Source organism: Chelonoidis abingdonii, chromosome 21 (genome assembly GCF_003597395.2).
Source record: "Chelonoidis abingdonii isolate Lonesome George chromosome 21, CheloAbing_2.0, whole genome shotgun sequence".
In the NCBI taxonomy this organism is placed as follows: domain Eukaryota; kingdom Metazoa; phylum Chordata; order Testudines; family Testudinidae; genus Chelonoidis; species Chelonoidis abingdonii.
The window spans coordinates 3,453,333-3,467,015 of NC_133789.1; the positions used below are offsets into that span (position 1 = coordinate 3,453,333).

Here is a 13,683-nt window from a genome sequence, read left to right on the forward strand (position 1 = left end):
GAAACAATTCATTACAGGCCAAATGATAAAATATCAATGTTCATGACTGGAAGAAAAGGACCAACTCCCTCTATTTCTACAGCATGGTAGTAGATAGTAAAGCTTACTAGAGACAGTGCTTTCTTAAGAAATTAGTATAACGAGTCTCTGCTCTCTTAAGAAATTAGTATAACGAGTCTAATGATTATAGCAAAAGTGGTGGTCAGTAATGAAAAATAGCTCACATGTATGTAATGCTTTTCATCCCAAAATGTTTTTTAAACAAAGGACTAACACTGAAATGCACACACACTTACATCTGAAATGTGAACACTGATAGAGCGGACAACAGCATTTATAAGCACTACACAGATGTCTAAGACATTAAGTGAAGAAAGCCATAACCAATTGCGACTTCAGGGAGAGTTCAGTTGAAAATGGTCAGGACACTAGAGCTAACACTGCCTGCTCTTGGGTAGAAGGCCACGATCAGAAACTTGGCTTTACATTTCATCTGAAAGACAGCTCCTCAGTGTTTGTAACACCATGCTAGGGCATTGATTAGTAAAGGCTCAGAGGGAAAAATACCTAATGGATCTCCAACACTTCCTGCAGCACCCTTGGGAGTTTTTATGGTGTTGTCCCATTCAAAGATGAACCATGGCCAACATGATTTGATTTGAATGACATATCAAGATCACAGTCTAAAGTAGTATAACTTCATTGAGTCTAGGTTTTCGATCACGCTTTTCAGTTACTCTCTATGTAACCTTGGGCAAGTCATCTGTCATTTCCTTGTGCCTCTGTCAAGCCATCAGATGGTTGCTGATTTAAATCCAGATCCTTCTGAGCCATCCTAGGTCAATAAGTGACAAAACAACAAAAACAAAAAAAGATGCATGGTGTATTTAGATTATATTATTTACTACATGTTGAAATGACACAGTTTCTACTTGAAACATCAAGTGAATAAAGTACCAGAGTAGGAGTCAGGAGATGTGGGTTCCAGTCCTAAAAACTGGCTAAAAACTGACCAACTGCAATTGCAGTCACTTTAGAAGACATGTTGCCTCTTTGAGCCTCAGTTTCTTCATCTATAAAATGGACATAAAGATACTTAGCTACCTTTGACAAGTGTTTTGTGATCTTTGGATGAGGAAAAATGCTACATAATTACTAAGTATTATTCTTTATTAATTAAATGGACAAGAATGAACAGGTAGATGGGATTATCTCAGGCCAGCCTTTAGACAGGGAGAACTGCACTGATAAGGTGTGGGACAGCTGAGCCTATGCCTGTACGCCTCTGCTACAGAAACAAACATATTGTTTTTCTAGAACTACATTTTGAAGAGGTTGCAAATATATTTTGCAGCCCATATTTTGGAGTTTCTTAAAAACAAAGGGCTACTAGCATGCAGAAGAAAAAATTAAAATCATGAGACACAACAGTGTAGAAAACTGACATTTGCAGATGACCCAGAACATACTATGTAGGTCAATATTTAGTGTCTCTTCAGCAATCTTTTCTCTGCACAGAATATTAGTGTCACCCAGCAGGAAGCTGCATGTCTACCATTTTAGACTAATGTAGTAAGGTTCCATCAATGGTAAATAAATGGCATTGATAAAACCAATTTGACATCAAGATGCTAAGGATAACTCCCAATATAGGTCTTGGGCTGAGTAAAACTTCTTGTAGTCACCGTTTCTTGCTTCTAAAGTTCTACCAATAGATACATAACATAGATCTGAGAACATATATTAAAAAACACCACCACCAAAAACTGATGAGAGGATACTAGGAAAGACTTAGAGGCATAGGAGGAATAAAAGAAAATAGAAAAAGCAAACAAACCAAGATCTGTGAACAGGAAAGAAATAAACAAGTAAGCAGTACTGTTATCACATATTTATTGTGCCCTCTTTTGCGTTGATATTTTTCATTCCAGTGAAAAGCTTCTGGGTATATAAAAAGTGACCACAGTTGAAAACATATTCCTTAACTTGTTTTTGTTCAGGAGAGATATGGGTTGCTGAGTTTCTTTTCATTATTAATAGCAAACTGCCTTGTACAGTGCTCCTGTCAAAATCAAAAGCTTCCTGGGTTTAGGATGATTCAGAACTTGGCTAGGAGACCTCCAAAGATAACCCAGGGTGCCATACGGAGTGGTGCTGGGGATTTAGTAGCGGGTGCTCTTCCCCTGAATTAGTATCAAACCAAATGCCCCAGCATGATGCTAAGGCATATGGTGTTGCTGAATGTGACAGCTTTTGGATGAGATGTAAGCTGACATTAAAGATCCCATTGCACTATTTGCAAGAGTTAACCCAAAGATCCTGGCCAAAATCCAACTTGGGTAATTAAATTTTGCCTACTTAACTTTCTCTTGCAGTTTCAACTGGTTTTGGTATTCTTCTTCACTTCCTCACTTCAACTGCTATGTTATGTTTGTATACTCTATCACCCCAGAGGCAGCTGCATTTTAGCAGTTGATAAAGTGATCTCTGTTTATAGTATATATATGTTTCTTAAGTTTGTTTAGCAGGTTGTGATCCTTTGGATTAAAAAGAATCACAATATACAGGCAAGGTATTATAATCTTTACAACACTGTGAATGTGTTCACTTGTGGGCCTGATTTATCATGTAAATCAATGGAGGTACACTTGCATAAGACCAGAGTAACACAATGGAGATACAGACCTTGTTATTCCATCCATTCTAAGTCATATATATAGCTAGATTTCATGGCAAGAGCAGTTTGATACTTAACACTTGTGAAGCACTTTACATATTCAAAATACTGTACAAACATTGACAAACTAATTAATCATGGCTGAGGTCTGATGAGTCATGGTTAGTACTGATTGAAATACATCCAATATCAATAACAGTAACAGTAAACATGTAAGGTTTAACTTATTTTTAAATGTCAGAAAAATACTGCACAATAGCTTAAAGGAAGATGATATTGCACTTTTGTTTCCACAGCCATATTTTACGTTATTTCTACTGCTGTATTTTTAGCAAACAGATTAATTTAGGTCTAATACTTTATAAACTGCATTTAATTGGTCTGCAGCATCAAAATGTTTATGTAGCTTCCATTTATGATAAGACTTCTCTCTAGGCAAGGCGACAAATCATATGGTATCCATGTGAAATATTATAACATTTAAATTGTCCATTTACAGTGAGATCATCCCACAGCCCAACCTGCTGTGTGACCCTGGGCAAGTTACTTCCCTTCCAGCCTTTGTCCATTTAGATTGTAAGCTCTTTGGGGCACGTCTGTCTCTAATATGTTTGTTTAGTTTCTACCCCAATGTGGCCTTAATCTTGGGTAGTGCCTCTTAGCGGTGCTCTAATACATATCACTAATAATGATACCTGTCCCTGAGGAGAAAACAAGCATCTGGGGGCTAGAGCAGTTAAAATCAGAATGTGACTGGCAATACTGGGTTGAGGTGACAAACAGGTAGTCATGGCTGGTCCAGTTCATAAGTCTGGAGAAATCTGAAGAGGTTGAGAGCATCCAGTGTGTGAATGTGTGACAGTGGGCTCTGATTAGTCTTACTCTGGAATATGGTAAGTTGCTTAAAATGGCCAAGAGCCACAGCACTAGATGAACAAACACACACCATGTATTCCTAAATTTCAGAAATTCTAGGCAGTTTAAATAGTTTTAAATAGATCTGAATAGCTAATGATAAAAACTGCAGGTGATGCATAGATGGAGGGTGCACAGTGAATTTCAGTTGTAACAAACAGAAAAAATGTAACATTAGATAACAGACTTTTTCTAGAATCTGGAAAAAAATTGGGAATGGGAGACAGTATTGTAATGCTATTTAAAAAAATGTAAAATTTATAGGAAGTTTTTATGTTTCTTTGTTGCTAGCTTACTAATGACCCCAGTTTCTGAGCAGTATTATTAAAATACTTGCACTCTTTTGATAATATAACATAGGGACTGTATCTTCTTTTAAGCTGTCTTGAAGAATTTTGTTGGTCTGCAGCTGTCACATAGCATTACTCAGAATCAAAAGGAAAGCCGAGCAGGGCTTATATCTCCATCTGTATTTTGTAACCAACCACGTCCAGCCTGTTTATTTTACACTTCCTCTTGCTAATGAAGATATTGGTTTTGTATGGGTTATGCTCTCCTGCACGAGCTTAAGACTGCAAGATTTGTGTGTGTTTCTGTGCTTGGTTCCACTGACCGCAACTGGTGCCCAAGACGCAAGGAACAAGAACAACAGAAAAACAACAAAACAAGTTTACATCAGATCTCCAGACTGTTTCCTTCCAGTTACTGTGGCAAACTCTGGAGATTAAACCATTCATCTCTTCCTTTTTCTTCTTCTTTTTTTTTTTTTAACCTACGTGTGTTTTCTTTTCACATTTTCCAAACTAGCAAGCGTGGAGGCAAGGCACATCAAAGCAGAGATGGGGACTGAAAGAGCACTTGTGCTGGACAGGTTAGCGAGCAACGTGGCAAAACGAAAAAGTTCAATGCCTCAGAAATTTATTGGTAAGGATAAAATTTTTTTTCACATGCAGCAGTTAACTGTGTGAGGGCTGGTAACCAACAGGTACAATAGCAGTACTTGTTATGAAGGGCCCTTTCTAGTACATCATGTATTTAAATAAGGTAACTTCTGCTTTCCTGCTGTGCTTCTACTTACTGATTACAGGTATTTGATAAACAAGAGAAATTGTTCAATTAGATAAATGACAAATAGATCTGAATTCATAACTGTATTTTGTGTACCTGTTTGTGTTAGTGTTTGCATGGTTAATAAATATACATTTTAGGGGGGGTGGGGGGGATTGGAGCTGTATGTGTGTGAGAAAACCTTTCTACCAGGGTTTTACTGGGGAAGAATCAGAGGGCTTGATCCTGTTAGGGGCGAGTACCTTGAACTCTCATCGTAGTCAATGGAAGTCGAAAGTCCTCAGTACCTCCTTGCAGGAGGCACTGCAGAATAGAGCCCAAAGACAGAAAATTACTGAATTTTTGAAAGTCATTTTTAAAAAGTTGAATCTGAATTACAGGGTCAACCCCTTTCTTGTTCTGGTTAAAAAATATGGCCACAATACATTTCCATAGAATTTACTTTGGGTTTAATTTTATAAAATCAATGTTTGGCAAATTGGAAATCTTAAATAGCAAGGCCTCACATAATTTGTTGTTTTCTTTAATGCATGTTTATAAAATTGCTTTCATTTCATTTCAGTTTTACTGAATCTTAAGCTTTCAAAATGAGATTATAAACAAATTATCACAGAAAAATATTTGACTCTAGTTTATATCACTGGTGTACTAAAATAGCCCAGATGTTTTCTGCAGAAATCAAAATAAGTTTAAAACACATTTCTTTTTGCCAAGTAGCCTGCTGAAATGAGTGTATAGTCCTAGTAATAATACTTATCTCATATGTAGCTAGATTTGTTTCACGTTTAAATAAAAAACTATATACTGTGATATTTTAATTAAAATCGCTAACCAATCCAAGGTATAATTTTTAAATAATCCTGTATATCTGAGTTTGATGGCAGGTCCTGTTTCTCAGCAGTGCTTATCTCTGTCTGTGGTCATAGTTATTTATTTTGCACTATATGAAGTTGTGTTTGAGCTCAGGAGTTTAATTAGCCTGCAGTTATGAAACATTGCTACTAATAATGTCTTAATCATACATTTTCCAGAGGGATATATGTGGTAAAGGATGCTTAATTTTCTTAATATACATTTTCTGTTGCAAATACTGGCCTCTGTGGTAATTTACATTCACACTCTCAGAAAAGAAAGAAAGAGAATAGTGATAGAAATCATCTGCCAGAACTTGAGCAAACCATTTTCATACAGTCTGATCTGCTCCCTGCATAGAGGGGTACTAAGGATGTTTCTTGAAATTCTGGGCCCAAATTTTCAAATCTGGGTACCAAAGGGTAGGCTCCTAAGTAAAAATTTAGACATCTAAATAAAAGTGACCTGATTTTCAAAGGTGCTGAGCACCTATAGCACCTGTTGGTTTCAGTGGAAACTCATGAACTTTCACCATCCCAAAAAAACAAGCCACTTTTACATAGGCACCTAAATATGGGTTTTCGACCCTAACTTTAGGTACCCAGGTTTGAAAATATTGGCCTTGGGGATTAGGCCTTGCAGGCCATACTGTGATTCCTAAAATGCTTCTCAAGTTCTTTAGCTCTTCTTTTTGGTATTGAGAGCAGCCTCAGATTTTTGTCATCATAATTCATGGTGGGGGAGGTGGATGGTTTTACAAGGTGCTAAACACTCTTGCCCAGTGCAACAAATAACTTAATACGTGATTCAGTAAACCACTTAAGCGTGTGTTGAACTTTTCATTAGAATTTAAGCACGTGGTTAAAGTTAAGCATGAGCTGAAGTGCTTTGCTCAGCACCTTGCACGATGGAGCCCTTTGTATTCTATTGTAATGTTTCATTGGTACAGTTTATTAACAGTGAAAGCTGACACAGTGGTATAAAGAAGTGGGTTTGGGGATAAGCTGGGGGCACTGAGGACATTCTTTTAGTGATATAGAGTAATTGAGTTCTGAAACATGCTGTTTCTCTAGAATCTCTGCTACAGGCATGACGTTGTATGGTATGTGAAAAAAGCATGAGTCACTCACTCCCTTTTATTCTTGAGTGGCATGTTTGCAGCAGCAGTCTTTCCGACCTTGACTTGACTTTTGTGACTTCTTGAACTATATGTGCAGGAGGAAAAAAATGCCAGGACAGTTTTGTGATTTCTTGGGAAACAGAGTTCTCAGAAGGGTGCTGATTTTCCATTTCCTCAGGAAGGAGGGATAAGGAGATGTAAACCAACAGGTCAGCCTAGGCTCGTTTCTGTGAAAGAAGTCTACTAACAAGAAAAACTATTAAATTGTCTGTGACTCCTCTTAAACATGGTGACATTGCAGACTCTAACCCATTCTGTAGGCCAAACTCTGGCCCATCATGTAAATGGCTCTAAAAGATTATGTATCACATTCTGACCAGCAGTGGCCCCATTGTGTAAATCAGTGGTTCTCACCCTATTTATCATTGTGGCCCACATATTGTTATCTGGGCTGCAGGTTGAGAACCACAGTGTCACCCAATTAAACCCTCACATAAACCCCTATGCTCCACGCCTTCTGCCCAGAGACACCTCCACAGACTGGGGCTAGGAGAGGAGAGCTGGGCATGGGACAGGAGCCCAGTGCCCACCATGCGGGGCCCCAAGACCCGGACCTGCTGTACAGGGCCAGGCAGCAGCTGGCTGCCCGGACACCATGTGGGGCTATGTGGCAGTTAGCTGCCTGGAGCTCACTGCGCTGCAGGGCAGCTGGGAGCCTGGAGCCCATGGCCTTTAGCACACAGCTAAGATAGGCTGCAGCTGTGTGCTAATTGGCCTGCAGGTTGAGAACCACTGGTGTAAATAATATGTGTGGATATGTGCAGTTGCAATTGCCATGACATATATGAATATACATGAACAAACCATACCCCAGACTCCTAAAACTTACCTGGGACCTTCCCTTCATGGCTCCTGTTGCAGAGGTTCTGCCTTTGGCCTTTCCATCGGTTTTGGGAGAACAGCTGTTGCACTCCCCGCCTTTCTGACAGATTTCTAATGTGTACTTCTCTGCACCAAACTTGTAGTATTTAGCACCTTGTAATTACCATTTCAGTTAGCTATTTTTTCTAGTTGTATGTTAAGTGGAACTGATACCCAGTAATAGGAATATAGCTTGGTAGGCAAACCTTTCAATTAAGCTTGCTCCTCTCTTGAATAGAATATACATTGGGGTAGATCCTCAGCTGGTGTAAATCAGACTAGCTCTATTGAAATCAATTAAGCTGTGCCAGTTTACACAACTGTCCATATGGCTTATTTTGTGCTACTTCTTTTTGAGAGCAGTATTAAAAATATCTTTCTCGCCAGTGGTAAATGTGCTAGTACAGTTTTGAAACTTCAGCAAATACCGCCAGCTCTCTGTGTGAAGTAACTAATGGCCTCCCTTGGTTAGCAGAGGAACAGGAAGCAGGTTCACTCCCTTTTTCCAGTGTCCACACCTCATCATGTCACAAAAATCTGCATACTGCTGTAGAGTAAGCATCACTGAGCAGCAACTGGCTATGTGTTTGCGTTATATGATCGTGTGAATTCTGAAGGGGAAAGTTTTGCATTGCACTGAGGTGAAAAAGATTAACTGGGGAAAGATATTTCTTAAAATGTGTAGTAGCTAGCTTTGTAAATCAACAGTAGAAGAGAATGTAGGCTTGGTTCTTAATCTGGTGTTTCACAGTAACTTTGTGGTACTTCCTCTGGGAGCAATAGCAATTTAACTCACAGTAATCTCATGCATTGTCTCACAATGCTGCAATAAATAAAATTGTATCACTACTTTATGCCCTAATTAATCTTCTTCACTTTATTCCATTGCTCTCGTGCACTCTTGCCTTTTCCTAATCTACTCTTCTTTTCTTTCACCCCATGTCTTGTTGCTGTCTTAATGGGGCAAAGTTTGAGCTGCCTTTTGTCTCCTTTTAAGCAAAGGGTTGTTGACTTAGAACACAACAAAATTGGTGGAACTCCATCCGTTTGCCTATAATGTTTTGTTATCATTTGGTTTGATGTAAATGCAGTGAAGAATATACACTTACTAATTTTTCTGACATTTAGTGCCTTCAGTAATGAGATCTAATAATAATTCCACTTACTATATTATTGAATACGTAACACCTTTCATCCCAAAGTCCTTAACAAACTTAATAACCTGATAAATACACGTAGGAATCATTCACCTACCACTGTTTATGGTGTGGAATATGGAAGCTTTTTAAAGGTGCACAGCAAATGACACCCCTGTTTATGTCAGGGGAGTGAAGTCGGGTATTCTATCTAATTGAACTATCATATGGAATTTTAGGGAAGCAGAATGGAATTAACTAAGTGGGAGTTTGAACAGGACCTGAGGGCTCTCACATCTATTGGGAAAAGTAGTGCCAGATCGTTAATGACCACAAGAGGGCAGGACATTTGTTTCAACTCTTGTTTCAATGACTGCTGAGCTTTTTAACAGGAATTTCATAGTAAGATTCTGTATATTTTTGCTCTTGTTATTTTTTTATTTCTGTTTTGATTAAACCTTTCATTTGTCTAGAAGTGGTATTATGAGTCATTCAAATGTGTTATACCATTATTGTTCCCTCTGAATAGAAGTTGGATTACAAGTTTTGCTGAGGGTTGGAACCAGTTACATTCTTGTGGTTCACTAACCTTTTTTATAAAAGTGTTTTATAAAAGAAACGTGAGCTGCTGGTTTTGCTGTCTTTGCAGTGAAACCTGGTGAGTTTCATATACATTGAGTCATAGTGTCTACAGGTGACTGATAAACATCTGTACTATTTGAGTTACCGTAACTCAGAGATTAGTGGATCTGATGTTTGCAAGTCACTTGCATGTGAACATTCAGGCTTGTCCATTTTCTTAACTATGAAAGATTGTAAGTTTCATTTAACCACAGAATTCAGTTACTTATTTCTAGACATCCACAAAAGAGTTACTTCAGTCTTTTTTGGAGAGCAGCTTTCTTCCTTCCTTGCACCTGGCACACAAAGGGTCAGGGCCATGGCTCCACCCACACTAACCTTCCTTGTCCCCTACTTTGCTAGCAGGGCTATGAGGAGAATTTCAGTTGTGTAGACCCTCTGCTCTCTCCCCATTCCCTTGATGCTTGGCTGAGTACAATATGTGCAGCATTAACATGGTCAGGGCAGAGGTGGGCTTTGCTCCCCTGTGCGACTGCATTAGAAATAGTCATAATCTAGCCTGATGTAATGTAATGTTCCAAAAGAATACATTATCTCTACTTATATGGCTGCCAATACTGTATTATCTGAGAACCTTCACGGAGTTAAAAGGAAACAATTCCAGTCACAGGGGAGCTATATTATGCCACAGTCTAGGTTGGGAATATGCATAAATTCTTGTTAATTTTAATGTATTAAAATACAATAGACATTATTCTCCAGTGTAATTCTACAGTTTTACACCCAGGTAACATAATGGAGAATCAGTACCAATAAGAACAAATGAGCTGCAAAAAGAAAGCTTAAGTGAGGGCTCCCATGCAAAGAAGTATAAAAAGACTAAGTGCAATCCTCCTAGAATTATGCCTTTGTAATCTTATTGAAGAGACCTACCAACTACTTAATTTAGAGAGAGATAAGTAAAAGGAGAATACATTATATATATATATATAAAGCAATGAATGGTATAAGAACAGCCATACTGGGTCAGACCAAAGATCCATCTAGCCCAGTATTCTGTCTTCTGACAGTGGCCAGTTTACCCTCCCTGTCACAGAAGAGTACAATTTCTCAGGAGATGATCAAAGAGCTAGAGGGAATGTTCTAAGGACCTGCTGTGGATTTTGTTTATTGACTAATTGACTTTTTTGCCTGTTTTGTTTTTCATAAATCAATTTTCATGATTTTATGTAAAGATGAAGGAAATAAATCCTTGACGATCTTTCCTAATATCTTTTCCTTAAATCCCAGAACTATCAAGCTCAGTGATGGATTGACCAGCAAGTTGCTTAACTAACTTCTCTATTGCTCCATTTCCTGTGGGCTTGTGCTTCAAAAAGTCAATTTACTTACATAAACAGCATGCCTACCCCAAAGAGCATACAGCTAAATTCAAATCTGTTTCCTTTTCATGGACTACTGCTATTTAGAAAAGGATCCTAGAGTTTCAATACTTTTACAATCCACTCAGTAATTCAGTTTCTTTCCTCTCTTGTAGGTGAGAAGCGACATAGCTTTGACATTAATTACAATTCCAGTTTCTTGTATGAAAAGGAAAGCGAAATGATGCAAGGACGTATGATGGACCAGGCCATAAATAATGCGATCAGCTATCTTGGAGCAGAAGCACTGCGTCCCCTTGTACAAACCCCACCGGCTCCCACTTCTGAGATGGTTCCTGTCATCAGCAGCTTGTATCCCATACCACTGACCCGCTCTGAAATGTCAAATGGCAATCCACAAGACACAGAGAAGAGCCATGCCCACCTTAGAGACAAAAGTTTGTCTTCTGACAGGGGTCTTTCCCCAAACAACAGCGGCCAAGACTCCACAGATACTGATAGCAACCATGAGGAGCGCCAGAGTCACACCTACCATCAAAACCAAATGATCCCCTCCCAGGTCCGCAATGGCCTCCAGTCCTTGAAGGAGCTCCCAAGGCCATATGACATAATCAAGCCACCAACCATATGCCCACGTGATGCCTTTAAGGTTATCAATAAGGAAGGTGACGTCATCGGGGTCTACAGATGTGATCATTGTCGTGTCTTGTTTTTGGATTATGTGATGTTCACCATTCATATGGGATGCCACGGATTCCGTGATCCTTTCGAATGCAACATGTGTGGGTACAGAAGCCAAGACAGATATGAGTTCTCCTCACATATAGCACGAGGAGAGCACAGAGTGGTCCTGAAGTAAAAGGATTGATTTTCCAAGAGACCAAAGGATCTGTTTTAGATTTGTTTGTTTTTTAAATTTGACTAAAAAAATTGCTTAAATATTTTTTGTGCCAATTCTAAAAATGTTAGTGTCCCTTGTAGTAGCAAAGTACTGATGGGGCTTTTTATTTGTTACTCGAAATGCAGTATTCTGTAGCATCTGTCCCTAGATACTGCGGTGACTGGCACTATATATAAATACCAAAGATAGGCAGATACAGATTTTGTATGAACTTTATTTTTGTGAAAATTAATAACAACTTAAGATATGTTTTCAAATATTTTAACATGTATTTTTGTTAGAACATTTGCTTCCAGTAATAGCAAAATGGCAATCTAGCTGTATTCTGAGTGAAATACAAAGTCAAATATTGATGTAATAATTCTCATAAAAAAGTTGAAATTCAGCACAAAAGATTGTCTATCCTTACTGCCCTTTCAGAACCACTATATTCCAGCTAGTAACACACAAGAGACATTTTCTGTTAGTGTTTCAATTCCTGAGGTATTCCTAAAATGGCTAAATTATTGAAACAGGGAAAACACATATCTGGGGAGATTGTATTAAATAACTTTTAAATATTTCCCCCAAAGTCTTAAAGAGTGTGTTGTCTCACCACACTTTGCTTTTGCTTACCCCACTCTGTTCACTTTCTTTAAAGTCTCTCCCCACTCACCTTTTACTCAGTAATACCAAAATAAGCCATCTGAGCTATTTGAGGTTTTGGTTTTTTAACTGGGTACGCTTTTGGGATACCCATTGAGACCTCTTGTTGGCTTGCCCCTAAATTCTGGAGGAAATCCTGCTTTTCATTGATGGATCAAGTATGTGTCTTTCTAGCAGAACAAAATTGCAATGAGACTTAGACCCAGTTCTGCTGCCATTGACATCAATATCAAAACTCACACTGACTTCACCTGGTGTAGGAGCAGTCTCCTAATGGGCAGCCAAAATGGGCAGCCAAAATGCTCATTAAGGCAAATGGGATTTTTGCTTATCTAAGGGCTGCAGGATTGGGCAGTATGAGGTTACTGTAACTCAGGGAGCGAACAGAGAAGATAACATATAGAACAAATATCATGAAAACTTTTTGATTTAGAAAGCAATTTTTTGATGAAAGTGTACTGGATGTGAAAATAAACGTCCCAAGTCTCCTCTCACTTGTGTTACACCTGTGTGAGAGGAAAGCTAGGCTCAAAATGTATTGGATCAAATGCTACCTTCATTTACATCCATGTAACCTCACTGATGGCCATGCGGCTGTGTAGATGGGCATAGAATTTGACTCAATATATTTCGGATTTAGCATTGCCAAGTAGAATCATAGTGTCCTGGCAGATATTAGCAGTAGCTACCGTGAGAATCTTCATGTAAGAATGTGTGGGAGCGGACAATTCAATCACACTTTCTGGTTTTACATGGGGATATCCCTTGGAGTGAAATGTGCTGTTTTGCAAAATGAGTATTTACGATTACTTTGAAGACAGTTTTTAAAATAGTTCTTTTAATCTAATCATTGTTCTGCAGCTGTATTATTAGTCACTATGCTGAAGATGTGAATATGATAATAATTTTGCTGAGTGTCTGTTTATTTTTTTTAAATCTTTTATATAATATAGAGTTAGATGTGTTTTGCTGGATTTTTTCATCCAGTGAGTATTTTGTCTGAGCACTCATTTTGTACTTTTTCAGTGTTGTGTCAACTGCTGTGTAATGTGTTTCACTTTTTTCCATGAAGCAAAAGTGGGAGCTAGTGTTCTGAATAGAGGACTGAGTGTCAAGAAATAGGGAATTCTAATTCTGCCTCTGACACTGGCTCCTTCTGTGATCTTGGACAAATCACTTCATCTCTCCCTGACTTATTTTCTCGTGTAAAAAGGGGATGATAATATTTTCTCTGCCTGATAGGGGTATGTGTGAAGATTAATAAAATTAATGTTTGTAAAATGCTATGAAGTTGAAAAGTACTATATAAGTGCTATATTTTTTGTGCAGAGTGGGGAAGATATTTTTCTCCATTTGTGTTCAATTTGTAGATACATAGTTGTAAAATACTTTCATGAATACCTTTGTGGTGGAAAACTTCTTATTGCCAGGGACATTTTTAGTGAGCTGGGTGGATGCCCCTCCTACCCCCAAAAAACACCCGT

At 38.4% G+C, this 13,683-nt stretch overlaps 1 protein-coding gene across 3 annotated transcripts in view; it reads left to right on the top strand.

Moving 5' to 3' along the window:
* Positions 1–13,485, top strand: part of IKZF3 (IKAROS family zinc finger 3) — a 49,573-nt gene extending 36,088 nt beyond the window's left edge. For 2 of the 3 annotated variants that reach the window (XM_032791292.2, XM_032791289.2), the window contains 2 exons: positions 4,400–4,516; positions 10,809–13,485. In XM_032791292.2, coding sequence (XP_032647183.1) covers positions 4,400–4,516; positions 10,809–11,512 — 821 coding nt within the window. In that variant the 3' untranslated portion in view covers positions 11,513–13,485. The remainder of the gene's footprint in view (positions 1–4,399; positions 4,517–10,808) is intronic. The other variant, XM_032791291.2, reaches the window with a different exon arrangement.
* The last annotated feature ends 198 nt before the right edge of the window (positions 13,486–13,683 follow it).